The sequence below is a fragment of the Aptenodytes patagonicus genome, chromosome 3 (genome assembly GCF_965638725.1).
Source record: "Aptenodytes patagonicus chromosome 3, bAptPat1.pri.cur, whole genome shotgun sequence".
In the NCBI taxonomy this organism is placed as follows: Eukaryota; Metazoa; Chordata; class Aves; order Sphenisciformes; family Spheniscidae; genus Aptenodytes; species Aptenodytes patagonicus.
Window position 1 is genome coordinate 96,267,939 of NC_134951.1, and position 25,722 is coordinate 96,293,660.

General features: G+C 64.2%; 1 protein-coding gene across 6 annotated transcripts; it reads left to right on the forward strand.

Annotated features, from left to right (window-relative positions):
- Positions 1–4,900: 4,900 nt before the first annotated feature.
- Positions 4,901–24,986, forward strand: LOC143158418 (uncharacterized). 6 transcript variants are annotated; one of them, XM_076334345.1, is made up of 33 exons: positions 4,901–5,459; positions 8,618–8,725; positions 10,123–10,278; positions 10,984–11,115; positions 11,231–11,422; positions 11,504–11,587; positions 11,739–11,857; positions 12,026–12,140; positions 12,414–12,500; positions 12,822–12,937; positions 13,114–13,258; positions 13,479–13,585; positions 13,699–13,780; positions 13,954–14,088; positions 14,162–14,293; positions 14,554–14,810; positions 14,969–15,092; positions 15,258–15,452; positions 15,763–15,918; positions 16,457–16,677; positions 17,019–17,196; positions 17,513–17,659; positions 17,886–18,284; positions 18,643–18,762; positions 19,914–21,455; positions 21,850–21,930; positions 22,167–22,253; positions 22,421–22,512; positions 22,716–22,801; positions 23,439–23,505; positions 23,625–23,788; positions 24,087–24,218; positions 24,430–24,986. In XM_076334345.1, exons 1-33 carry the CDS (start codon positions 5,031–5,033, stop codon positions 24,663–24,665), a joined length of 6,423 nt encoding a protein of 2,140 aa, XP_076190460.1. In that variant the 5' UTR covers positions 4,901–5,030; the 3' UTR covers positions 24,666–24,986. The 6 variants fall into 6 exon arrangements, with proteins under 6 accessions (XP_076190460.1, XP_076190464.1, XP_076190462.1 ...); XM_076334349.1 differs by having other exon boundaries at positions 17,967–18,284; XM_076334347.1 differs by having other exon boundaries at positions 13,699–13,771.
- The last annotated feature ends 736 nt before the right edge of the window (positions 24,987–25,722 follow it).

Genomic DNA, 25,722 nt, shown 5'->3' on the forward strand with positions numbered 1-25,722 from the left:
ACCGCCACAGGAATGTCAGTCCCGTGGGCACAAGGGGCCTTTGTGTGAGTGGAGCCGGCGGGTGGGGGGCCGTGGCCCAGCCCAGCAGCCCGAGCCGGGGCTGGGGAGAGCCACAGCTGAGGGCACGTGCGTGGGCAGCAGCTGCCCCCAGCACGGCCTCTCAGCTCCCAGCCGGGCTCAGCGGTGTCCCCACTGCTGCAAGGGCTGTCAGGGAGGAAAGCCCCCTCCCCATCCTCCTTGCCCCTCCGGCACCAGCAGCTGAGTGGCGGGAGCATCCTGCAGCCACTGCCGGCCCAGGGAGCAGTGCCAACACCAGCACAGAGCTGGCACCTCCTTGGCGAGCCTCGGCGCCCGTGCCAAGGGATGCCATGGGCTCAGCCACCCTGCGAGGGGAGCGGGAGGGCTGGGGGCGCAGGGTGGGGACTGAGAGCACCGGGCAGCAGCTGCTGAATTCGGCCTTTTTCAACAGCTGCCGTCTCAGTGCCAGCAAATGGGGAATGTGCATGGGCCGGGGCTTTCCAGGGCCTGGCCGCGGTGTGTTAAACAAACTATTTATAGCACTTGTGTCCCTCCCCGGCAGGAATGGCCTGTATTCCTCCCACGTGGGGCCGGGCGCTCGGGTGCCACTGGTGTCCCCACCACCAACACCCTCTCGGGTCCCCGCCAGAAGGTTGAGGTCTCCTCAAAGAAAGGACTCTTGGCTGACTCTTATCTTCCTCCCCTCCATTTCTGTTAGCTCCCAGTGCTATGCCCAGAGCAAGATTTGCAGCAAACCTTGCACACCTTGTGAAGAGAAGCCTGAGGGCCGTGCCCTTCTTCCCAGCACCCCTGCTCCCTGATAAATCCTCTGGAGCCTTAACCATGCAACAGCATTGGCAGGTGCCGACAGTTGCTCTGTCCCCTGCACCTGCCCCTGAGGTGGCACAAGGGTCTCGCCTTCCCGCAAAGCAGAGATGCGGTCCTGAGAGCAGGCTGGGTGCTGGCAGGTCGCTCATGGGGCAAAGGACAGGGATCTGGCCCCCTCTTAAAGCCCATGCCAGCTTTGCCTGTCAGCTGACGGGACACAGAGCTGCTCAGCTGGCCTTCCCTCCGCTGACGGGCAGCAGCAACCAAGAGGGGTCGTGCCAGGAGGTAGCACAGCTGTGTCCTGCCCAAAGGCTGGTGCGTCCCACACCCCTGACCCTCCAACCATGCCTCCTCCGAGGTGGCCGCCCAGCGGGTCGTCCTCTCCCAGAGGAGATGGAGACGGAGGCGCCGGCTGGCTCCAGCCCTGGGATCTGCCCAGAAGACACGTGGGCTGTGAGCTCACCCCTGCTCAGCAGCAAGAAGGAAGGGGCTGGGCTTTGGGCAAGCCGAATCCCCAGGGCTTTGGGATGGCACAGCGGAGAAGACAAGAGGACAGCTCTGCGCAGTCCTGCCACCACCCTGAGGACAGCCCCTGCAGCTAGGCTGCTTCCAGCCCTGCTCTCCCGTCACAAGCGGTGCTCTGTCCGCAGGCTTCCCGGGACCTCGTGCCTGCCTTGCGCCACCCAGGGGCATCTCCTGCTCCTTGTTTGCTGATGTCCAGCTGCTAACTGACCACCTGAGAGAAATAAGTGCTACGGAGGGGTACACGGTCTCTGTTTGGGCTCAGGAAGTGGATCCCAGCCCTCCCTGGCAATTAAATAGGGGATACTTGGTTGTGCAATTGGTAAGATAAAGAAAATGGATGCCTGAAAGGAAGCAGCCTTGATATGTACCCGACAAAAAAGGAGCCAGCCAACTGGTGAGGGATTTTGAGCCCCTTGGTGAAGAGGGATGAAGGATAGACAAGAAAAATGGTTGAGAGACAGAGCAGTGACTGCAGGAGCAGAAAGTCCTCCATGGATCAGAGAGATTACAGCAAGGCTCTACATGCCTTGGCCCGGGAAATACACGGGCACAGGACTCCAGTGCCCTAAACCTTGTGTTTGGAAGTAGATACTGATGGGATTTCATTTTCTTTTGAGGTTGCATTCTCTTCCCAGCTCTGTGCCTGACTCACCAGAGCAGCAGGGTTAAGTCCCTCCACCTCCCTGGGCTGTACTTTTGCCCAACTGTGAAAGAAGGCTAAAGCCCCTGACCTTCCAGATGGGGAAAGGGGCTCGGCAACGTCTCTGCATTTTTGACAGAGACAAAAATCTGCCTCTTTACGAATCCCAAGGGCTTGGCAAACAAGCCCTGCCCCACTTTCCGCCCAGTGCTGGGATGTTGCAAGCATCTGGCTCTCACAGCAGGATAACCCCTCCTGCCCTTACCTGCGCTTGCTCCCTGGGAAGGAACAGGTTTCTGCAGAGGCCACACACTGACGCTTCTTTGTTCCCAAGGGATTTTCCATCCCCCCTTTGTGTATCTCTGCCACTTGATGCTCAGGCACAATGCCCCCAAGAACGTGCTGCAACACTTCTGCTGCAACACCTCTGCACCTGGCCAGCACCTCCCTTTCCCCATGGGACCAGAGGACAGGCTTTCCCCCACAGGCATGGTAGGATAGGCAGGCAGGGCTTTTCCTAGGAACAGGTAAGGCTCCCTAGGGAATAAGATCTCTGCTCTCCTCCATCACTGCGGTCACTACCTTTCTTCTGCACTTTTCATCCCAGTGGTCCCCAGCCCGCTTAGAGGTGGGACACTGCAAGGGCCCTCTGCACAGGGAGGGGATATTCCCACTGGGCCTGTACTGCTGGGGAAATCGAGGCACCGAGTGAGGCAGCAACTTATGCGGGGTCAGCCGCAGCACAGTGAACCCAGGAGTCTCAAGAGCAGGCCAAGTGCCATACCTGCTGCCTCCCTGATAAAAAGGGGAGAAGCTCCCTCCCAGGGAAGCGTAAACCCTGACACAGCTGCAGCAAAGCTTTGGCTCCTGTTTCCTTCGCCCAGGCTCTTCCCACTCCTCATAACACTGCCGGCACAGGGCCAGCAGCAGCATGCACCGGAGCGGTGAGCCTGCACCAGAGCCCTCTAACCGCAGCAGACCCGGAGCCTGGGAGGCTCCGGGAGCCTCCGGGAGGCCAGTCCCAAGGGGCTGACGTCAGCCCCGGTCCTTGCAGCTCCCGGGCCTGGAGCTGAGCCGTCAGGGAGCTGTTTCTGGTTTCGGCACATGGTGTCTCTGTGCTGAGGCACGGCCAGCCGGCTTTCCTCATCTCAGCCATGGCTGGCTCCCCGAGAGGAATCCGTGGGGCTGGGAAAGGTCACCCTGGCTGAACTAACCACCCTTGGATGGGACTCACTGGGCAAGGGACAGCTTGCATCAGGCAGGCTAGGAGACAGAGCAGTAGCTTTCGGTCCCTCGTGTCTGTTCATTCTCCTAAATTCTGCTTGAGCAGGAGCCAGGAGTAGGGCCTTGGCAGGGTTTTTGAAGGGAACAACGAGGGGAGGAAATGAAGCCAGCCAGCCAGCAGGAACAAAACAAAGGTTAGGCGCAGGAGGGAAGCGGAAGGGCACAGATGTGAGACATGCACCTTCCTGCCTGCGCCCTCACCCTGGCTAGCTTGTGCTCCCCTGGTCTGCAGGGCCCTGGCTGCTTGCCCCAAGCGGGCTCAGCTTGGGAGCACAGCTGGAAAGCATGGGACACTGGTTACCAGCCTGCTCTGGAGCCCCGCGTGGAGCCAGATCACAGCTCTTCCCCAGGGGAGTGCCCATCTGCTCCTCAGAGCTTCGTGCCTTGGGGCATCCCTTGCCTGCCCTCCTTGGCGGTTCGCCTGGTCTGCATTCCTGGCCCTTGTGGGAGCAGGGTGGCAATTGCTGGCGCTGGCAGAGAATGACAGGCAAGCATATTTTGGACCCAGCTGCCTGCTCAGGGGCTTTGGCGAAGCCTTGTAGTGAAATGAGACCCCATCCTGCCAGTCCACATTTCTGTGGTGGGCAGATGTTGTTCCTCCCTCGCCCCCCTTCTTCCCCCAGCGCTGCCACCCTGACAAATGGGGTCCTGGGTTCAGGAGCAGTATCACTTACAGGGAACATGTGTCTGGCCTGGGAGGAGGGGGCATTTAAATGGGCAGCTGGGTTTTTTGTTGTCCCTTGCTGTGGAGGCATTCCTGCCATTTGGGCTGGTAGCAGGTCCACGTGGGGGGAGCTGAGCAGTACAGGCTCCCCTGGGAGAAAGGGCAGAGCGGTGTCCCGGAGCAGGAAGGATCCCAAGGAGGGTAAGAGTGACCAGGGGAAGAGGTGGGGAGGAGAGCTCCCTCCAGTGCTTCTCCCCCGAGCCTCCCCCAAGCAGCCCCCCGCTCCCAGGTGCGGACCCCCGAGCACCGCGCTCGGGCTCCCGCATTCCACTCGGGTCGGAAGGTCCGAAGCGTGGGGAGCTCCTGGGCACCCCCCGATCCGCCAAGGCACCTCGAGGGGCGGAGGGCTCCGGGGGCTGACAGTGCGCCCGCAGGCTCGGGGGGCAGCATGCCCGCCCCGCCGCTGGCCGCCCCGCTGCTGCGCGCCCTGCTCGCCCGCCTGCTGCCGCTGGCCCGCAAGCGCCTCCTGCCGCCGCTCCGCCGCCTGGGGCGTCGGCTGCGCTCCCGGGAGAGCCGCCAGGCCCTGCTCACCTGCCTGCTCTGCCTCCTCAACCTGCGCAAGAAGGTGGACGACTGAAGCCGGCCGGGGAAGGGAAGGGAAGGAAGGGAAGGGTAGGGCAGGGCAGGGCGCGGCGGCTCTCCCCCGCCTCCCCTGCCCGCCGCGGGAGGAGGGACCCGGGCAGGGGAGGGGACGCGCCCCGGCGGGGGCGGAGGGTCCGCCCAGGCAGCCGAGGCCGGACGGCCGCCCGCGCCTTGCCGCTCCGGCCATGGGAGCCGGGCCGCCCCCCGCCCCGCTGCCCCCCGCCGCGGGGCCGCCCCGCTGAGCGCCCCCGCGGGAAGGGGCGGCCCCGCCGCCGCCCGCCCCGGGGAAGGAGCCGGCGCCGCCCGGGCGGTCTCCATCACCGGCGCTCCCGGGCAGCGGGGGCCCCGCGCTGCTGCTTAGCCCCACGGTGCCCGGGCCGGGCCCCCCGGCTGCCCCCCTGCCCGCCGGCGGCGGCGGGGAGGGCGAGGATGTCCGGCAGCACGGCGAGGAAGGTGCAGCCCTTCACCATCAGCACCAAGCTCTCGCTGCCCAAGTGTGCCGCCGACTTCCCCGGGGACGCCTGCCCCGGCATCGCCCTCGCCTCCGCTCTGGACAGCCACCGCGGCCTCCGCCGCAGCCTCAACGAGCGCATCTCCCTCTACCTGGCCCAAGCCCGGGCCAGCCCGGCCGCCCCCGAGGGCCAGCCCCGCAGCCCCAGCCCCGGCGAGGAAGGGGGGACCGACGAGGAGCGGCTGAACCGCAACTCCCTCGCCCGCTCCATTAAGAAGATCACGCTGTCCAACTGGCATGGGGAGGCTGGCGCGGGGGACGCAGGGGGACCCGGGGACCCTGCCCGGACCGGCGGCGAGAGGAACCACAACAACAACAACAGCAGGCCAGGGAAAGCTCAGTTCAAGGTAAGCGCTCCCCGTACCCTGCGCCCTGCTCTCTCCCCGTCTTCCCTGCGGTTCCCCGTTCCTGGCTGCCAAGGGACGGGTAGGTCCTGGGGAGGCTGCGCCCCGGCAGGGGATCCCTGCTGCCTTGTCCCCATGCCCTCCAGGCAGCACTCGCTACAGGGCTCCTGGGGTAGTCACTTTTCCTCCCGCCTCCCCCCCCCCGCGCACTTCTCTGTACCGTCAGGCTGGAGGGCAGGAGGTCTTTGTGGGTGAGCTGGAGACGAGGTTTCCCCTAGGGCTAAGATGAACCAGAAAAGCTCTGCCCCAGAGCCCGAGCTATGGAGGGCTCAGCTCTTGGGATGCCCGTGACGATGCAGTTGTGTGTGGGGAGCTGGGAACTCGCTCTCCCGTTTACCGGGGGGGAAACCAAGGCTGGGAGAAGGGAAGTGACTCATGAAGGGCCACACAGCCAGGCAGAGCTGGAACAAGGCTAGGAGCAGGACCCAAGGCTCCCGGCACCCCGCCCTCTGAGTTTGAGTGCTAGCAGGCGTGGAGGTCCGAATCCGTCAGTGCCGGAGCCCGGGAGACCCCCTGCGTGGCTGGGATGGGGCGGAAGGCAGCTTGGAGACCTCGCCGGCGCTGGCAAGAGCAGGCAGGAACTCCTTGGGATTTAACCCTGACCCGCAACAGCTGGTTTCCCGGCGGGATAGCGCTAGGGAGAGCCACGCAGCCCACTGCCAAAACCCTTGTCTTCATTGCCAATAAAGGCCAGGCACGGCCTCGCAAGAGCTGCCACTTCCTCCGGCATGCAGGCAGCTCCTTGCTGGGCAGCCGGAGTCTGCGCAGCCCAAGGGGCATCGGCATGAGGGCTCCCCTCTTTCATATAAGGTAGGGACACATGCTCGGCACGGTGGTGTGGTGCGGGACTCTCGGGAGGCTGCCAGGATCGGCCCCTCCTGCCTGTCTGGCCTGGGGGGGTGGAGCTGGAAGGGGGGGGCAGGCTGCAAGATGGAGCCTTGGGAGGGAGAGGGAGAGCCAGGGCACAGGGGAAAGTGTGTGTTAGGCGGGATGGCAGCTGGGGGAGAGAAGGGAACGCTGTCCCCTGGGCAGGGCACGGCCCCTGGCTCTGTGCCTCGTTCCTGCCCTGTAGGAATGGGGGACCCCTCCAGGATGAGCACAGTGCAGCCCAGGAGGGTTTGGCCCTGCTCATCTTGCTTGTGGGAAATCACTGACACCTACCCTTCTACGGGAATGCGGCGAGCATATGTGCTGCGTTAATTTTGCTTTTAATGAGGGAAAAAAGCATTCGCAGAGGAGGCAGCTGAGGCCGCTGCGCTCGTTTCATGTGTGGCTTTGCTCATGTTGTGAAGCCTGGGGTCCTGCTGGGGAGTGGTTAGCACAGCACCTCATGGATGCTGAGGAAGGCACGGCTCCTTCTCCCAGCCTTGGTTTGCTGCAAAAGTGTTGTTTTGCTGGAGTGAGGACCCAGCTCTGGCCAGAGGGACGGGGGGGGGGGAGTCCCGGTGGAGCAGCTCTGCGGGAAGGATGAAGTCATCCTTGTGCCGGCAGCCCTGTTTTCCTGCGGCTGACGGATCACGAGACGAGGACTTTAAATAAAGCTCCCGTGTCACCTGCAGGCTTGTCTCCCACGGCTGAGCCCTGGGGGGGGGCTCATGGGCTGCAGCCAGCATGGGACAATGCTGCCTGGGAGAGGGGCTTCCTAGGGTCTTACGCCCTGTGAGCACTTCATGTTTAGCTCCCTGGCATTCCCTAAACAGGCATCCAAACATCTCGGCCCTGCGGTTGGGCGGGAGGGTGCCTTCTCCTTCAGAGCTGCGCTTCCCGCAGCTGCTGGCACCCTCCTGCCAGACGCACTGAGCTCTTGCTGCGCCTGCCGGACCGTGACTCAGCCTCACTCCCTGCCCGCTCTTCCTGCTCGGGATGGGATGCTGTGGCGTGGTGTGGTGGTCTGTCCTCTGCAGCCACCAGCCGGGCTCTGCAGCCCCCTGGAAAGATCTGGTGGTGCTGGTCTCCCAGGGGTTAGAGAGTTGTTGGGCTGTTTATGGGGCTCCGAGCCTTTCTGGTGGCAGCAGCTCTAGAGCTGGGGCATACCATCCATGTTGGGACTCTTCTTTAGTCCTGCAGAGATGGTGGGAAGCCACTTTCTGTGCAGGGAGGGAGTCCTGCTTCGCCTGGGTTGGTTCCCCTTGGACACTGTCCCCAGTCTGGAGTGGTCTGAGCGGTGGTGGGCTGGGTCCAGCTCTGGCCGATCCATCACCCCATTTTCTGTGGCCTCAGAGGAGATCAGGGAGGGGGTGTGGGGGCAGCATACGTTGTCCACCACCTCGTGCTGTCCTGTGCACACTTCGATGGCTGTTACAGAGACAGCAAGTTGGCCCTGGGGAGGGAGTGGAAGGAGGTCCCTAAATTGGCCTGCTACATCCGACGGCCCAAGAAAAGATCCATCCATAGAGGATGAGAGTGACTGCCCTTGTGCATGATCCAAGCAATCCCACGCACCTCTCCTCCTGGGGCTGAGCTCTGTTAAGGATAAGGTAATGTGGAGTTCATCCTGGACCTCCTCTCTGTGCCTGGCTGTGGCTCCTGGACTTCCTTCCTCCTGCCTCTCCTGCTCCCACCCTCGCCTCTGTCCCACGGGAGCCCTTCCCTGCGAGTCAGCTGCCCCCTTAACTCTTGCCTCCCGGACAGGCCAAGGTCAGGGATCAGCAGCTGAGAGGATTCGGCTTCGTGCTGGTGGGGTTATTGTCCTCCTGTGCCCTCGTGCCTCTGCCCTGCTGTCCTGGAGATGGGCAGGGGGGTCTGACTCTGAGCATCTTAGATGACCAGGGGCCAGTGGTGACCACTGAATGGGTTTCTGCTGGCTTTGGAGTCAATTCAAGGGGAAAAAGGATGTGTGTGTGTGAGCTAAAATGGAGAAGGCACTGAGCAAAGCAAGCTTAGGAGCTCTTGCCACTTGCTGAATGTGTGGCAGCAGCTGCGGATGCTGCCTGGAGGAGCCTGGCCTGAATGCGTAAGGAGGGACGGGCAAGGTGTCTGGGTACTGCTGGCAGCCTCCTCTGGCCCAGGGCAGGGGGAGGCAGGTGCACGTTCCTCCGTCCCCTCAGCTGTTAGGACAGTCGAGCACTTCCAGGCTCACGGCTGCACCTTCCCATCTCTAGGTCTTCCTCAGGAAGGACGTGGATGCGGAGGACGAGCAGCAGGAGGCCAGGAGTCCCCGGGCTGGTGGTTTCTGCTCTCCGGTGGACAGAGGTTCCCCCTTCTATGCGGTACGTCCCCCTGCCCTCGCTGTTTAGAGGGTCTGACCCAGGGGTGCAGCTTGGGGCTGAGCAAGCGAGGGCGGCCACTGGTGGTCTGCCCGGGCATGGGTGTGGATGGAGCCTCACTGCTTTAAATGAGTGAGGGGACAAGCTGGGCATGATGGGGCGAGGGGATAGCCCCCAGGCCAACACCCAGAGGTTTTATCGCTTCCAAGGGAGCTGGATTACAGGCTCCTCCAGCCCTGGCTGTGTCAAGAGACTGAAGATCCTGGAGTCGCAGGAGGGCCTGAGAATCTGTGTTGCTATTTTAAAAAAAAAAAAAAAAAAAAAAAAAAAGACAGAGGATTTCTCTAGTTCTTGTGGTTAGGCAGAAAGGCTTTGAAAGCGACTTCCATGCCGTCAGCGGGGCAGCGCATGCCAGAGTGCTTAGAGAGCCTGATTCAGTTGCCCAAACTCCACTGCCCCACAGGCTCCTAGGAGATTGCACCCTGGTGGGCTTGGGGGCAGCTGGGACCCCACGGGGCAGCTCGCAGCCGGCCCCCTCGGGGAGGGAGGGAGGGCTGCTCCAGGCTGGCCCTGGGAGCAATTTCTGCCTGGTGAGAGGAGGCAGCGAGCCCTGCACCTTCAGGTTTCTCCTGAAGATGCCCAGGCTCCTGTTTGCTGCTGGTTAGGGTGCGGTCAGGTCCCCGTCCCTGGGCAGTGGGGTGGGAAGCGGGTGCCCAGGCGGCTGTGCCATCTCCTGGGCTGCATGCAGCTGGGCCTGGGGCTGAGCTTGGAGGGGGGCCAGTGCTTTCACTGGCTGACCTTCATCATCACCCCCGGCGGAGCTGGAGCCCTGAAAGAGCATTTCGTCAGCACCGGCCGCCCGCGAAGCCAAGCCCCGGGGGAGATGCTGTGCTTCCTGCCCTCTGCCACCACTCACTTGGGGTGGGGGTCTCCGGGTGCCCCTGAAGGAGTGGCGGACTGAGCTCGTCAGGGACCTGCCCCATGGCCTCCCCATTCCATCCCCTGGCAGTGTCCCCTGGGGTGACACCAAATGGATGCCGCAGACAAGAATGCTCCTTGCAGGGATGCACAGCCTCAGGCTGGAGGGGCAGCAAGCGCCACATCCGCCTCCAAAGTGGGCACAGTGCTGGGTGCCAGCCTGCCAGCTGGCAGTGACCCAGGGCTGAGGGACAGCCTGGCAACCCTCTGCCAGGGCTGTGAAAGCCACTGGTGCAGCCCTGGGAGAGGGGAGCTGTGCCTCGGGGTGCTGGGAGAGAACCCCAAATATGTCAGTGAATCAGTGGGATCGGGGATGAGGCAGGCTGACATACTTTACTTGGGCTTCCGAAAAGCTCCTGGGAGGTGATGGGGAGGGCTCCCTGGGGCAGCGTGCTGACCCCCCCCACCTCTGCCCACCCTAGCTGGCAGGACCGCCGGCGTCATCGCCCCGGAAAGAGAGCCCCAAGGGCAAGGAGCCCACAGTGGCACTGAGATGTGGTGGGCAAAGCAGCGCGGGAGCGTCCCCCCTCCTCAACCTGAGCCCTCTGGTAGCCCAGTTCAACAGGGAGATGCTGCAGGTGAGGCCAGCTGGGGCGCCTGCCAAAGGGCCTGCGTGTGGAGGGGGCAGGGGGGCCACCGGCAGCCTTTCATGTGAGCTGTGGGGTGGGGTGCACAGCGGGGAGGGCTGAACTCCCGGCCCTGAGCGAAGCCATGGTTGTGGCATGAGATCATGTTTGGCCGCCTCTCCCTGGCTCCCGGCCCCGGGGAGAGGGGGTCAGCCCGCACCAGGGCCCTGCTTCCTCCCCATGTGCGCATGCTCCTCCCGTCCCCCATCCTCCTCCTCCCAGCCCCTGTCCCTCCCCAGCACCGTGGGAATGGGGATGGTGTGGGGGGGGCTGCTTCCACACCGTGCTGGGGAGGGCGCATGGGTGCTTGCACAGGGGAGCCGAGCACGGGGAGAGGAGATGCTTCATGCAGGGGTGTCCCACGCAGAGACCCCCAGTCTGGCCTGCCTGGGGGGCCCCAGCTTTTCCTGCTGGGCTGGGGCAGGCAGATGCTGGAAAGAAGCGAGATGCTGCTCGCCTTTCTGCCCCCATTGCTGCTGTCGCCATTCTGACGCCCTTTGCTGGCCTGTTCTCGCTCAGAGCAAACAGGTTGTCAGCCGAAAGGGTGCCCTCTGGTCCCTGTTGTGGCTTTGAGGGGGTTTGGGCTTGGGTCCTCGAAGCCACATCCTCAGGGCTCTGGAAGAGGCACCTGGCCACGTGGCTCTTGCCACCTTGCAGGCAGAGGGCTGGGTGCGAGGCAAGTTGCGGGACCTGAAGGATGGCTGCGACCTCCAGGACTGGGAGGAGGTGACTCAGACCCTGCAGCGGGACATGAAGGATTTCGAGAACACGCTGATAAAGCTCAACCAGGTGAGGCTGGGCAGCAGCACGTCTCCCATTCCCTGCAGCACCCGTGTCCCCGGGCTCTCCACAGTGGGGGGTCCCTGGGAGCCCCTGACGCTGAGCGGGTCTCTTGGCCCCACAGATGGGTGAGCAGCTGATGTGTCGGGTGAGCCCCAGCGCCGAGGGGGTGCGGAGGCAGCTGCTGGCCCTGCGGGACCAGTGGCAGCTCCTGAAGCAGACGGCCGCCAGCCAGAGCAAAGCCCTGGGGGTGCTGCGGAGCCTGCAGGACTTCAACAGGAAAGCCGAGCAGCTGGAGGCATGGATCAGGCACAAGGTGTGGGGTGCGGGGAGTGCGGTCCGGGGAGGGGCACAGCCTGGCTGCCCCCCCACCTTCTCATACCCTCCCCTGGTCCAGGAGGAGAAGCCCTCCCTGGCAGCCCTCCTGCAGGAAAGCCCAGACAAGATCCAGCTCACCCGCCGCATCCTTGACTTGAAGCAGGTAAGAGGTTGCTGGGGCACTGCTGGCGTGCCAGTAACCCTGAACCCCACCAGCCCTGGGGTCCCAAGGCTGGGGCATGGCGCAGGTCCCTGAGAGGGGGGCAGGAGGGATGGCCAGGGGATGCTGACGTCCGGCTCTCTGCTTGGGCCAGGAGGAGCAGCAGTTCCAGAGTCTGCACGAGGAGCTGAACAGCCTGGCCCAGAAGCTGGAGAAACAAGGCAAAAGTGAGAGCAGGAGCATCTCAGCCCGGCGCAAGCACCTCAACAAAACGTGAGTGGAGGACACATGGGCTGAGCAGGGGCGAGCCAGGCGCAGGGAGCTGACAGGCTAGGAAGCAGGACCCCCCGAACCTCCCGCCTGCTTCCCCTCGCCCCACCTCTGCACGGCTCCCTAGGGGGGCACAGGCTGCCCTTCACCTCTCCCCTTCCACCCACGCAGGTGGCTGCGGCTGCAGGGGACCCTTAAGGAGCACCACGAGGCTCTGCAGCTGGCCCTGGAGGTAGCTGCCTTCCTCCAGCAAGCGGATACCCTGCTCGGGGCCATCCACGCCAAGGTACCTGCACTGCAGCCAGGGTCAGCCTGGTGCGGGGCTGTCGCATGGCTAGAGTGAAACTAGGTGGGCAGCACCTCGCTCTCGTCCCCTGCATGGGGGCTGCTGTGGTCCCAGCACCCTCAGCCTGCGGCTCGGGGAGAGAGCTGGGGGACAGAGCCTGATGTAAGATGAGGAGCCAGAGCAGCAAGCTCAGCTTTGCGGCGTCCCTTTCTGCTGGAGCTGAGGGCAGGGCCCCGTCCTCCTCCTGCCACTGAATGCAGCTTCTTCTTACAGCAGAGGAGCATCTGCGGTATGGGGAAGCCAGGAGAGGGCGAGCCAGGCCAGGATCGGGACGTCAGGGACATAGCCAGCCAGGTGATGGTAAGTGCAAGGCTCTGCCTCGTTCTCTGAGCCCCGGGGAGCATCCTGGCAGAGGGGGGCTTGTGTGCCTTCCCAGGTCAGCACTGGCACCAGCAGGGCTGGGGGCTCGGTGGGCACCCCACAGCCATGTGGGGTGGCCGGGGCTGTGTGATGGACAGGGGAGCCTCCCCAGGGGCTGCAGGGGACCGGGCTTGGCACCCACCACCTTTCCTGCTCCCGCAGAGCTGGTGGTGGGTTGCCATCACGCACTCGCACCACGGCTGTAGTGGCTCGTTCCTCGCCAGCCCTGTCATTGCTCCCTGGCTGCTCTCTCTCCTCCAGATGCTGGATGTGACTGTGTCCCAGCTCCTCAGCCTGCAGCCCAGCCTGGCAGCCCGAGTTACCCCCAAGCACCGAGATGTCAAGGAGAGCTGGGCACAGCTCCAGCAGGTGCTGAGGTAGGGCACAGCCCAGCAGGAGCCCCAGGGCCCCAACCCTGACCCCCCAGCACTGGAGCCAGAAGTCTGGGAAAAGGCCTGGTTAGACAACCTGGCAGGCTGTCTCTGGGGCACCAGCTCTTAAGGTCTCTCTTCATCCTCTGCTCCCCTGGGCCTCCCTCGCACCCCCTTCCCAGGACAGAGAAGGCTCCGGTGCTGGCGAGCGGTTCCCCAGGGGGCGAAGCTGCAGCTCCAAGCACTGAGCCCCGAGGAGACGATAGCAGCCGTGGGGCTGTGGGGAAGGAAGCAGGAGACAAATGGACAAGAGGCCCCAGGAGCATGGTGAGCACAGGTGTCTGCCTTCCTCCAGGCATCTCCAGCGCCTCTGCCTTGGGAAGATGGGGGAGCTTGTGGGAAAGGGGTTCGGGTGTTGGGCGAAGCCCAAGCTGAGCACACCTGTGACCTGGCCCCACTGCTTATGGGAGGTGATAAGTGCCAGGCCCGGGGCAAAGCGACGCACACTTTGGCTGGCAAAGGAGGAATGGGAGCCTTTGTGCCGTAGGTGCCAAAGGATGTGCCAGGGAAGATGGCGGAGCACGAGAGAGGGGAGGAGAGCAGCCCTGGCTCCCCAGCGGCGGGGCAGCCCCCTCATGGCAGGGACAGCAAAAGGTACTGGCTTGTGGAGGTGGCTGTGGGGAGTGGGATGGAGTCAGAGGGGACAGGGATGGGAGTTCCCTGTGCAAGGGGGGACCTTGCAGTCCTGACTGTCCCCCTCCCTGCAGGAGGAGGAGAGAGGCAGAGGCTGAGTGGGGGATGCAGCAGCTGGAGGCCCAGGTGCAGGACGTCTATCAGGCAGTGAATGCAGTAATGTCTCCCCAAGACCCCCCTTTGCTCCCAGCCCAGCCAGAGGAGCCAGTGTCAAGGGGGACCCTTTCCCTGACCCCCTCCTGCTGCTCGTGGGCATGCACACTTGTGCACTCACACCTGTCCCTGGTCTAATGGGCACTAATGCACCATGTCTCCCTGCTCCTTGGCAGACTGTGTCCCCACACAAGGAGAGTGGGGGTCCTGGAGTCCCCCCATGTCTGGTGGGGGACGTGGAGAGCCTGGAGGCAGCACGGATACAGTGGGAGCCCCTGGACGCCAGCTCCAGTGCCAGGGCTGTGCTCCTGGTGAGCCCCCTGGGGTGTGGGGTGGGGTCTACACCAGGCAGGGCCTGTCTTAACTGCCCTCCCTGCCTTCCAGGAGGGGCTGGTGCCAGGGGGACCCCTGAGGAGCCCGCAGGTGGAGGCCATGCTGCGGGAGCTGGGGGAGCTGTGGGAGGACCTGCAGAGGAAGCACCAGGAGAACGGCGCCGTGCTGCGGGAAATCGATAAGGTATGTGGAGGCAGGGCTGGGGTGGACACAGGGGCACGCCCCAGCTTGCTGGGGATCAGCAAGCAAGGCTGGTGCCCATAGGGATGGGAGCTGCAGCGTTGGCACTGACATCTCCAGCTGGCCTCGCAGCCCACGCGCTGCTCCAACTGTGCTGCCCAAGCTGCCGGTGCCCTAGGTACCCACAGTGGGGTGGCAGCGTGGCTCCTGCCTCCCCTGGGTGGCTCAGAGCCAGGCTTATGGGCTCCGTGCTCTCCCTGCAGGCACTGAGGCTGGTGGGGGAGCTGGACGAGGCCGAGCGGTGGCTGCAAGCTGTGGCCGGGTCACTCTCAGAGCCAGCCACTATGAGAAGCCCAGCGGAGCTGCGTCGGGACCTGGAGGAGACGGGACAGCTGGAGAGGCAGCTCCTGCTGTGCGGCCTCAAGCTTCAGGCACTGCGGGAGGAGGCGGCGGGCGAGACACCCGCTGAGCATGAGGGGGCGAGGAAGATGCAGAGGAAGGTGGAGATGGTGGAGGAGAAGTGAGTCGTGGGGGAAGGTTCCTCCTCTCTGGTCCCCCGGGGTGGGCAGGGAGGAGGATTCTTGCCCTGAGGAGGTGCGAGGAGGCACCCGAGGAGGTGCAAGGAGGAGGATGCTCGCCTCGAGGAGGTGTGGAGGGTGCTGGCACCTGTCCCCACAGGTTGGCACATGTGCAGGCAGCCCTGCGGCGCCGGGCAGCAGACCTGCGTGACTCCCTGGTGTTGTCTGAGTTCCTGCAGGACCTGCAAGAGGAGGACGCGCGGAGCCGGCAGGGACCTGCAGCGGTGAGCAGTGGAGCTAGGCGTCCCTCGGGATTGCCCAGCACCTGGGACTGGCCCAAGGGTTGGTCTGTGGCTGGCAGGGGGACCCTGTGGGTGCCCCCCTCTGGCCCAGCTGCCTGGGGGGACGCTCCCCATCTCCCTCATGCCTGGTGTTTCTGTTGGCTTCAGCCAGGGAGTGGGCATTGTGGCTTGCAGGGGTCTTTTCCCCTGCTCTCGGCCCAGGCCGGGCAGCTGCCAAGCAGCAAGGACATGAGCTGCCCCTTGGGAGAGCTGCAGGAGGCTGTGGAGATGCTGAACGATGCAGCGAAGGAGCGGGAGCGGGTCATGGAGGTGGCAGCAGAGACGGAGAGCCTGGAGCGCCTGGTAGGGGATGGAGGCGGGGGGTCTGGGGATGTAGCCGGGTGGTCCACCTGCAGCTGGGCATGCCAGCTAGTTGGGACAGGGCATGCGCATTGGCTGGTCCCAGTGGGACACAAGGGCGTTGGGATACATGGGGACTGCTCTGTGCGAGGCTGGTATCCCTGTCCCTCCCGTGGCTGGTGCTCCCTGCCCTTTTGCAGGCGCATGGCAGGGTGCCCCCAAGCTGGAGTGGGCTGGGGCCGTGTGGCAAGTGGTGGCACAGGGGGTCCCACGCCGGGGCTCATCTCTCTTCCCCCCACCCCCACCCATCCAGGTGGCAGAGGTGTCCCCGCGCCTGGAGGCCCTTCGCTGCAGAGCCGAGGCACTGGCTCGCGACACTGCTCAAGCAGAGAGCAGCTTCACCACGGTGAAGAGCGAGAAGGACCTCCAGGGGCTGCAGGGCTTGCTGAGCCGGCAGCAGGAGATGGAGGTGAGACCTGGGGAGCACTGTGGCTGGCCATGCCCGTGGCGGGGAGGTGTCCCGGCTGACTGGGGCCATCCCAGGGAGGTGCTGGCCCCCGGGGGCCCAGGTGTTGTAAGCCTTGGCACGCCGCAGCGGGCCGGACTGGAATTTTCCAGCGGAGCTGAGCCCTGCCCCGCTCCGCTCCCCTCTGCCAGCACGGGCCAGGCGCACGGGGAGAGCTTGCGTCAGCTCCTGTGTGCCAGCACCCGGCTGCCAGCACCTCGCTCATCTTCCCGACGGTGGGGAGGTGACTCACGCAAGCAGAGTGGGGAAACCAGGCAGCCCTCTGCTCTGCCCATCCTCCCCACCAAGGGTGGCTCTGCCCGCTCCCTGCAGCCCCTGTGCATCCTCCCCTCCATCTCTGCATCCTCCCCTCCATCTCTGCATCCTCCCCTCCATCTCTGCATCCTCCCCTCCATCTCTGCATCCCAGAACGCAGGGGAGTCCAGCCTGGGCGCAGAGGGGTTGGATGCATCCTGAACCTTTTCTGCCTTGTGACCTTTAGTGTGCAGTGTCGGAGACCCTGCAGGGGCAGCTGGAGGAGCTGGAGAGGGCAGCTGCCCGCTTGCAAGAGCTCTGCCCTGCTCGGCTGTGCCCTGTCAGCCGGGAGGTGCAGGGGACGCTGTGTGCCTGGGCAGGGCTGCGGGAGCTGCTGCGAGAGACCCGGGCCCGTGTGCAGCAGGCTGGCCGGCTGTGGCATTTCTTCAAGGATTATTTAGCGATGATGTAAGTGGTGATGAGCCATCAGGGTTGCCTCTGTGGTGGTTGCGGGGGAGCTGATGAGAGCATGGCATTGCCGGAGCATGGGCTGCTGGCGAGTACGTGGGCAGTGCTGGAGCTGCAGCCAGGCAAGACCATGGGGAGCCTGGAATGAAGGGCTGCGCCAGGGCTGCCTGCTGTGGGGCAGCTCCATGGCATCTTGTGCTGCCCTGCCAGGCTTGCTGCTACCCCAGCGAGCTGCTTCCAGCCATCCCTGAGCATGGGAATGGCTTCCCTGGGGCCTGCAGGGCTGAGGAGGGGTTGGATCGTTCCTCAGGCCCCTCAGCCCATCTTTCATGTGCCCACAGCTCCTGGACGGAGGACACACGGGCTCAGATCTTCTCTGAAAGCCCAAGCAGCCATGGCCTCCCGGAGACTCCATGTGAGGAGCTGGAGAGGAGGATTGAAGGGAAGCTCAAGGAGTTTGAGGCGCTGGCGGTGGTGGGGCAGCAGCTGGTGTCTGAGGAGCACTACCTGAGTGCAACAGTAAGGATGGGGGGAATGGGGTCGGGGAAACCCTCAGCACCCCCTGAAATCCTCTGGGGACAATCCCTGGAGGAGAGAGCAAGGTGCGGGTGCTGAACCCCAGCAAGTGGTACAGGGCCAGCCATGCATCCCTGGGGCTGCTCAGGACAGGAAGGGGTTTCACTCGGCAATGGATGCTGAGACCTGAGGTGATGTGACTGACTGTATCCCGGTCCCAAAAACCTCCTAAACTGCTCCCTAGTGAGGTGTCCTGGTAGGGCCAGTGTCCATGGGCCAGGAGTCCTTGTAGGCTGCCCAGCATCTCTCCTCCCCTCAGATAAAGGAGCGCTTGGAGGAGCTGCAGAGCATGCTGGGCTGGGTGCTGGTGCGCTGGCGAGCACAGAGGCACCAGCGGGACCCAGGGAGCAAGCAGGAGGACAGAAGGGACCCAGAGAGCCCCTCGGGCACGTCCCCCACCAGCCAAGTGAGTACCCAGCCACGTTGAGACTGTTGGGGAACAGGACTGGCCTCAAGGCTGAGGGTAGCAGAGGCACTGGATGGAGTGGGTGGTGCAGAAGTAGGGGAGGGATGTGTGCCAATACCTCTGCGACTCTCTGGCATTCAGGCAGGGCAAAGGGAAGATTGTCCTGAGAAAGTGCCTGGCCCTGGCAGTCCTTCCTCCACGTTCCCTCTCTTGCCTCGCTCCCCAGGAGCAGCATGCCCTGTGTGCTCAGCCCCAGCTGGAGAGCATCCACAGCCCAGTGGAGTTCACACCCTGCTCCCTCCTCCAGCCTGTGCAAAGATCAGAGCCACAGCTGCTAGCAGGAACGGCCATCTCCCCACTGGCATCGCCCCTCTCAGATGCCCCATCAGGAGTGGAGCGGAGCTGGGAGGAGCCCAGCAGCTCAACACCCCACGGTGCAGGACCCCCCGAGGAGGCTGTCATCTGGGATCCCGCTGAGACCTCCACACTGCTGCTGCCGCCACGGGGCCCCAGCGGGCTGGGGGGGACGGTCAACCTCATCCTCAGCATTGGCAAGAAGGGCGAGAAGAAGAAGGCACAGCCGGTGGCCGGCAGCGAGCGGCCAGGGGAGGAGGCGCTGCGGACGGTATGTGGGGGACGGTAGGCGGCTTCGGCAGAGCCATGGGTGAGCACCCAGTGCCTGTCCCAGGGCCGGCCACTGCCGTGCAGCCAGGGCAGTTCCCTGGAGCTGTGCCCCCATGCAGACTGGGAGGCTTTGAGGGCTGCGGGGTAGTCCCCATGCTGGGACTCCCCCAGGCCATTTCGAAGCGAACTTTTGGGGCCGTGTCAGTCTCAGGAGAGGGATCTTTGGCTGTGCTGATGCCAAGCAATGCCTGAGGGCTGAGGACCAGCTTGCGCCACCTCCTTTGCCTGCGCTCTCCTGCTGTGGCTCCTCGCCCACTCTGCCCTCAACTCTTTCTGTGTCTCTCTCTCCCCCCGCTCAGCTCCCTGCCACTAAACCCTCAGGCTGTAAAACCTTTTGGAAGCGTTGCCAGGGGCTTTTAGGAAACACTTGGGGTAGTTTAAAGAGAAAGAGAAAGCCGCCTCGCCAGCCGGTGGAAGAGGTAACGTCCCCGGGGGAGGCTGCATGCCGGGCAGAGTGGCTGCATGGCGTGAACCCGCCTGCTACTGACCCACCTGGCCGTGCCGCCGTTGCCCTGCCAGTGGTGGTCCCCCGGGGGAGAGGGGAAACTCCCCCAGTGCCATGGGCTCCAGAGTGTGGGTGCTGGGGCGTGCGAGGAGGGGGCTCGGATGGGGCTGGCCGCAGTTTGGCCCCCCGGGTAAGTGGTTTTGGTGGCCGCGGGAGGCACAGCGAGCTGTTGCTGGGGGGCAGCAGCAGTCCCTCATGCAGCTGACTGAAGGGGGAAGAGCTGGATGGGGCTGTGTGAGGGTGCATGTGTTGGGGGGGCATGCTTGGGGGTGCATGGCTTCTAACCCCAGGGCTAGGGGCTCAGCGTTTTGCTGGGGCTTCCATCCATTCATTGCTCCAGGCCCGGCACAAAAGGCTGTGTGCAAGGAGCCCCAAGGGCAGCCATGGCCAGGCCCCCTGCGGTGCGGCCCAAGGGAGAGGGCAGGGGGCCGGAGAGGCTGGAATGCATCGATGCAGGGCGAGGGGCTGCCAGGCTGCCAGGACAGTTGTGGGTTGCAGGCCCTCTCTAGCCTAAGGGGTACAGGGAGACGCTCCTCTGACTCCTGCAGACAAAGCCCTTCGCATTCATCCTTGTGACCCCAGAAACCCAGCAGCGGGGCTGCGGCTGGGCTGGAGAGGATGTCTGCGGGAGGGGAAGGGGCCTTGCATTCGTCTGCTCTGCCGTCTGGGGTCATGCAGGGGTGGCAGGGACAGGCAGCAGTGACTGCTGTCTCCATAGCCACTCAAAAGTGGTAGTTTGGAGGGCAGCGGTGGGGGGTGAGAGCTGTATGGCACAGGCAGCCCCCGCTGCACTGCACCTGGGGGACTCCATCATGGGCAGAGGTTCCCCTGCCTGCCTCTTCCCTGCCTGCGCCAAGGTGGGAGCAGCCCTTGGGCAGCTGAGGTGAAGCCATGCCGCTCCCAGCTCTGCACGTGCCGCTGGTGAGCGTTTTCGGCTACCTGCCCCCCCCCCTCCCCCCCAGCTCCCTGCTTGCCTAGGCGCAGCATGGAGAGAGGGCGGTCGGTGTGGGGTGGCAGAAGCTCTGGCCATGGGGATCACCGCTTTCTCCTTCTCTGTGTCCCCAGGCGCAGATGGATGCCGGGAAAACCTCCAGCGCAAAGCGGCCACCTGCCATTGCCCGTCGCCCTCCGTCATCCAGCGGCGGGACGCCGGCCACCTCGCACACTCTGCCCAAGGCCGGGGCTGGCTCCCTCTTCAACAGCCTGCAGCGGCGGGAGCGGGCGAGGGCTGAGCAGGCCCGGCTGCTGACGCTGCAGGGCATCATGGGTGCCAGCTCCCTGCAGCCCGCGCCCGAGGAGCGCCACGGCCCCAGCAACACGTGGCCTCAGAAGTGCGGCCGAAGGAAGGGGGGGCCAGGGGCGGCCACCGCTGGACCCCCGCTTGGAGAGCTGCTGCTCTACGTCAGGAACCCGCTGGTGCGGGACATCGACGCTGAGTGCGGGGCGGCCCCCCGGAACCCCTGCCTCCCCGACCCAAAAACCACGTGCCCCCACCTTTCCCTGGGCTCCGTGCTCAGCCTGGAGCTGCCCCGGGACGCAGCGGTCCTGGGGCGCCACCAAGGGCCCGCGGCGCAGCAGGAGGAGGCAGAGAGGCAGGAACAGAGGCAGGGCAGGGGGGTGAGGCCATGGGAGCCCACAGGCCCGCATGGGGCTGGCTGGCAGGAGGAGGTAGATGTGGATGGGCACAGTCCCCAGGGTCCCAGTGAGGGGCTGGAGATGTACCCCAAGAGCGAGCGAGGAACGTGGTTCGAGGAGGTGAGCTTCAACCCCAGCTACAGCCAGCAAAGGGCACACCGCACCGGGGAGGAGCGCTGGAGCCCACGGCACCCCAGCAGCGCCAGTGAAGACCTCCTGGACTTCAGGCCAAGCCAGCTGTCCCACGTTGGTGTGCCACACGAGCGGGTCGGCTGGGAGGGGGATGAGCTGGCCTCCCGGCTGGGCCAGGGTGGCAGCCCCGGTGCCACCGGCAGGGCCAGGCATTGCAAAGCCACTCGGCTGGAGCTCGGGCCATCCCCAGCCAGCATCCCAGGCAGGGCAGGAGCTGTCCCCGGCACTGCCTGCACACAGCAGCCAGCTGGCAGCAGCCGGCCCGGTGCGTCCCCAGCTTCCCCCACCGCCCCCACCCAGCTCTCTGTCTTCGAGTGGGCGCTGGGGTCCCCACAACGCCACAGCCCTGTGCCGGGCGCCAGGGAGGTTTGCCATCCTGTCCACGGGCAGTTTGAGGAAGAGGAGGAGGAGCTGCAGGCCATCTGGGACGGGGTGGGCGAGCGGCAGGCACCCAGCCCGCCGGCCGGCAGCCATGCCTGCCATGGGCCAGGGAGCGGAGCGGGCAGCCTACCCAGTCCCGATGCCACCGCCGGTGGGCCCCTCATCCTCTCAGCGGCCAACAACGTGCTGGTGGCCAAATTCACCCTTCCCACTGCCGCCCGGCTCCTCCACAGCCCAGCAGGAGAGAAGAGCCCCAGTGTGGGGCACAGCGACGGTGGCAGCCCTAGCGGGCACAGGGTGTCCCCCCGCACAGAGGAGCCAGTGTCCGCAGCCCCTTTGGATGGCCTGGGCGCCTGGGATCGGTGGAGGCATGGGGAAGAGGAAAGAGAGGGCAGCAAGGTGAGAGCTGCGGGCTGGGGCCTTTCCCTTAGGGTCAGGCAGGGGGTTGGGGGACACCCCAGGCAGCAGCTGGGTTACCCGCTCCAGCAAATGTGACCTGTGTTTGGGGACTCCTCGACTCGGGTGGCCCCTTTGCTCCAGCTGGGAGGGGTGGGGAAGAGCTAGGTGCTGAATGGCAATTTCCCACCAGCCCTCAGCCTTAACAAGGCAGCACTTCACCCCAAAAGCCGACAAACAGCCCAGTCCCTGCCCAGGCCAGAAAATTGTTCCTGTTGTCCCATTCCCACCTTGGCATCACCCGCCAGGGATGGGTCAGATGGACCCTGCGTGCCCCGGGGCTGAGCTGGCACCACTGGCCCCAGTGCTGCTTCACTCACCTCCTGTCCCCTTGCAGGCCCCCCCTGGTAAAACGGAGTTTCAGATGATGGAGGGGACGCTGGAGAGGAAGCACGTGTTGCAGACAGGAGGGAGGAAGGTACGGGCATGGCTGCGGGGCTCCTTTGGGACTGGGGTGCTGGGACATGGGGGCAGGTCCAGGTTTCAGGGCAGAAGCGAAGCCAGGGATGCTCCTGGCACAACCGTGGCAGTGCTGCTGGCCATGCTGAGAGGGCAGAGCCCACTGGGTCTGGGGGACATTTTGAGTTGCAGGGGACCGCTTGTCTTCTCCCAAACCCATTGGCATCACAGCTGTCCCCTGCTTGCATCCCACAGGCCAACTGCCGTGCCTGGGGCCTCTTCCACGCCGTGCTGATGAGGCAGACGCTGTGCTTCTACCAGGACCGCAGGGACAGCATCAAGGTGCAGTGGGGGAGAGCAGGGTGGCACAGCACCACGGGAGAAGGGGGAGCACTAGAGGGGGCTGGCAGCAGGGTGGGGGGCTGGAAGTGGGGTGTCCTCGCCCCCGCGGCAGGGGAGGGCAGCGCCTGCCAACCCCACTGTTGCTCTTGCTGTTCCCTGTGCTACAGAGCTCCGTGGTGGCCCTTCCCCTGAACCTCTCTGGGGCGGTCTGCACCCCGGACACCGAGTACACCAAGAAGACCAACTGCTTCAGGCTACAGTGAGTCACCCCTCATAGCCACAGCCCTCCCTAATGTGTCCCTGCACACCAACACCTCCAGCCAGGGCCAGCTTGGTCCGATTCCTAGATAAGGATTTCTTCCTTTCTTTCTCACCTGCTTCCCTTCTTTCTCAGGCTGGTGGGGGCTGTGATATCTGCACCCCACGTCTGTCTTGTTGCTGACTTGTTCTCCTCCCTCCCAGGCTGCGGGATGGCTCCGAGTACCTCCTGAGGGCCCCCTCCCAGCCCCTCATGAATGAATGGGTCTCCAAGCTGCAGCAAAACTCAGGTGAGCAGCCCTTGCTGGCAGAACAGGGGCCCGGCTATATGCAGCTACCACTGGCGTGCAGCCCCCACCGAGCCCTCTGATACACAGGGGGGTCAGAAGAGAAGCAGCATAGTGTTGTCTCTGATTTATGCATCCTCCTAACCTGCCTCGGGAATGGCAGTTCTCTGCCAGGCAGGATTTGGAGGCTTTGTTTTCACACCACATACACAGTTATAAATCAGGAATAGCACGACTGACGTCAGTGGAGCCTCAGCAGCAAAAAGCCAGTGTCAGGAAAATTATAATTACACCTCGGTCTTTCTCCATCTCCTCTGCGGGGCCTAGAAACCCCTTGCCAGCCCTCCAGGCAAGGAGATCTGTAACACTGAGGTCTTCCCGCTGCTGTACCCATACCCGAGGGGGCTGTCCTGGTTTCGGTAGGGATAGAGTTAATTTCCTTCCTAGTAGCTGGTACAGTGCTGCCATGAAATCCTAGGCTGGTTGGCAGGACCAAGAGCAGGCGCTACAGCAGGAGGTCAGAGGGGCCAGCCCTGAAGCACGGGCATCCGGGCGGCTTGGCCAGCCAGAGCTGCGGCTGGCTTCACGGGACAGGCCTGTGTGCCTAGAGCACCCAGCAGGATGTTTGCTGTGCCCCCAGGTTTCCCTGAAGTGGATTACTTCCAAGCAGCAGCACAACGTGTCGAGGGCACTGGCGGTGCTGGGGGGTGAGTAGCCAGGAGCTGGGTCTCATTATTACAACTCTCTCCCATGCTTGCTGGTGTGCCCTGCTCCAGCAGGGCATCAGTGGGCCAGTCTAGTTCATTAAATCTCTGCTATTTTCCAGTTTCAGCAAGGTCCCCAGCCCTGGGAGCTCCCACCTCCAGGGACATCATCAGGTCACAACTGCCAAGAGCCAGGAGATCATGGTGCTACCCCGCCCAAATGCCCGGCCGCAGCAGCCTCTGGGCAGCCAGGATGGCCCAGCCGATGGGGCTGTGGCAGCAGCAGGTGACTTTCTTGCCTGGCTGGGCTCCTGCTGTCCCCGGAGTCCTCTCCCCAGCCCAGAGAGGTGCAAGGGAGCTGACTGGGGGAAGCTGGAGGCTGTCAGTCAGTCTTGAACTCGGGGGGGACTGGGCCAGCAGTCCCGGCACCCCTTGCCCATGAATGGGGTTGGGGGAAGGACCAGTTACCTCCCTTCACTTCCGGGGATACTGGGATAGCCACACATTTCCATGTCCTCTTTGGGGCTGACACAGGGATGTCCTGTGGTGGCCTTGCCTTGTGACATGTCTCCATTCTGCTTCAGAGGATGCTCATGGGGCCGGGCACAGGGAGCAGCAGTGGACCAGGGGGTCCCCCGGGCTGTGGGACAACAGCTGCCAAGAAGATGACTACGGGCTGGTGGCCAACAAGAGGAGGTCCTACTCCTTCACCTCAGGTACAACCCTGGTTTCACTCTCACTGCCAGGAGGTGGCACCACTGCCCCTGTCCCCACAGACACCCAAGGGCAGGTGCGATGCTGCTCCAGCACCCACCCGGTCCCACATCCCTGCGCCCTGGGCTGCAGCCCCCCACTCGGGGAGGGCTCTGGGGGGCTGGCAGCGCCCACTGGTGACCTGCCCTCCCCACTGACTGCTCCCCCTTGCAGCCACCTACCAGAAGATCACGCCAGTGGCCGTGCCCAAGGAGCCGGTGGAGGCTGGGAGCAGCTACTCGGTCACACTGTACATTGGGGAGCAAGCGCCGGCTGTGCCGCGGGCACGCTGCCACTCCTTCGTGGCCCAGCCGGGGAGCCCGCGGGACACACAGGGGGAGAAGACCCCCGGCCCTCCTCGCCCCAAGAACAAATCTGTCTTCAAGAAGTTCTTTGGGAAGAAGGAGTGAGACCCAGCTGAGGGGGGAGAAAAGCCCCAGCCTGCCCTTTATCCTTCTCTTGGGTGCTGTCCTGGCCCAGCCTCTGCTCCCAGCACCAGCTCACCACTTGCCACCTCCCCGAGGGAGAGAGGCTGCGGCAAGCGGCTCCACTCCAGCTGGCCCCAGGGCTGCACTGTGCCCCAGCCACTGCCAGCCTCAGCCTGGCGCTGAGCACCCCTCTTGCCCACCTGCCGGGTGCTCTCCCTGGGTGCCGCCGGCTCCCCAGGCATCTCACTGACACGCAGCACAAGCAGGGGTGGTTGGTTGTTTTTTAATAAAAACAGACGCTTATTCTGGGAGCTTCTTCCTCCAGCAGCACCTGCTGGTGCAGGAGGAGAGGGGCTCTGCTGGTGGTTCCTGCTATGGGGGGGGGAGCTTCAGATGAGGGTGGCCCCTGCAGCAGGTTTTGGTCCTACTGAGGGATAACCCTGAGCCGCCTCGTGTCTTTCACAAGGATGCTTTGTCCCGTGGTTCCTCTGTGCCTGCACCCAGCCCAGCTAATCCCACAGGGCACCTGGGCCCCTTTTCCCTGCCACAGGGAGCTCAGCAGGAAAACCGCTGCCTGCAGAGCAAATCTTCCTGCCTGCACAGCTAGGCCTGCCCTTCCTCTCTCGCAGGATGGCCGCCGGCCCAGGTCACAGCAGGCGGATGCTACGTGCCATAGAGGGGGCTGGGGAAATGTGGCCGGACCCCTAGGGCTTCCTGCATCCTAGATATTTTGCAATAACTTCACTGGGCTATGCCGGCTTCAGCTGCCCCGGTTCCTGCCTGCGCTGGGAAGGGGAAAGAGCAACTGGCCCAGACTGTTCCCAAGTGTGCACCAGCCCCAGGGGGAGAAGGGGAAGTTTCTGGGGCCATGGGTAGCAGGGCCTCTCCCCAGCAGGCTGCAAGGCTTGGCCGCGCACACCCCTCGCCTCCTCATCCACACTGTGGGGCTTAAAATAGAAGCGCTGGCTGCAGCCCAGCTCTGCAGCAAGGACTGGGAGAAGAGAAATGTGGGCGCAGGGCTGCTCCTGCCACCCCTTCT

Excerpts from the sequence above, each read along its gene's own strand:
- LOC143158418 (XM_076334345.1), top strand. The coding sequence starts at position 5,031 with ATGTCCGGCAGCACGGCGAGGAAGGTGCAGCCCTTCACCATCAGCACC. Across the intron at positions 11,116-11,230 it reads CGCTGATAAAGCTCAACCAG|ATGGGTGAGCAGCTGATGTG; the intron begins GTGAGGCTGGGC and ends TTGGCCCCACAG. Across the intron at positions 16,678-17,018 it reads AAGGATTATTTAGCGATGAT|CTCCTGGACGGAGGACACAC; the intron begins GTAAGTGGTGAT and ends ATGTGCCCACAG.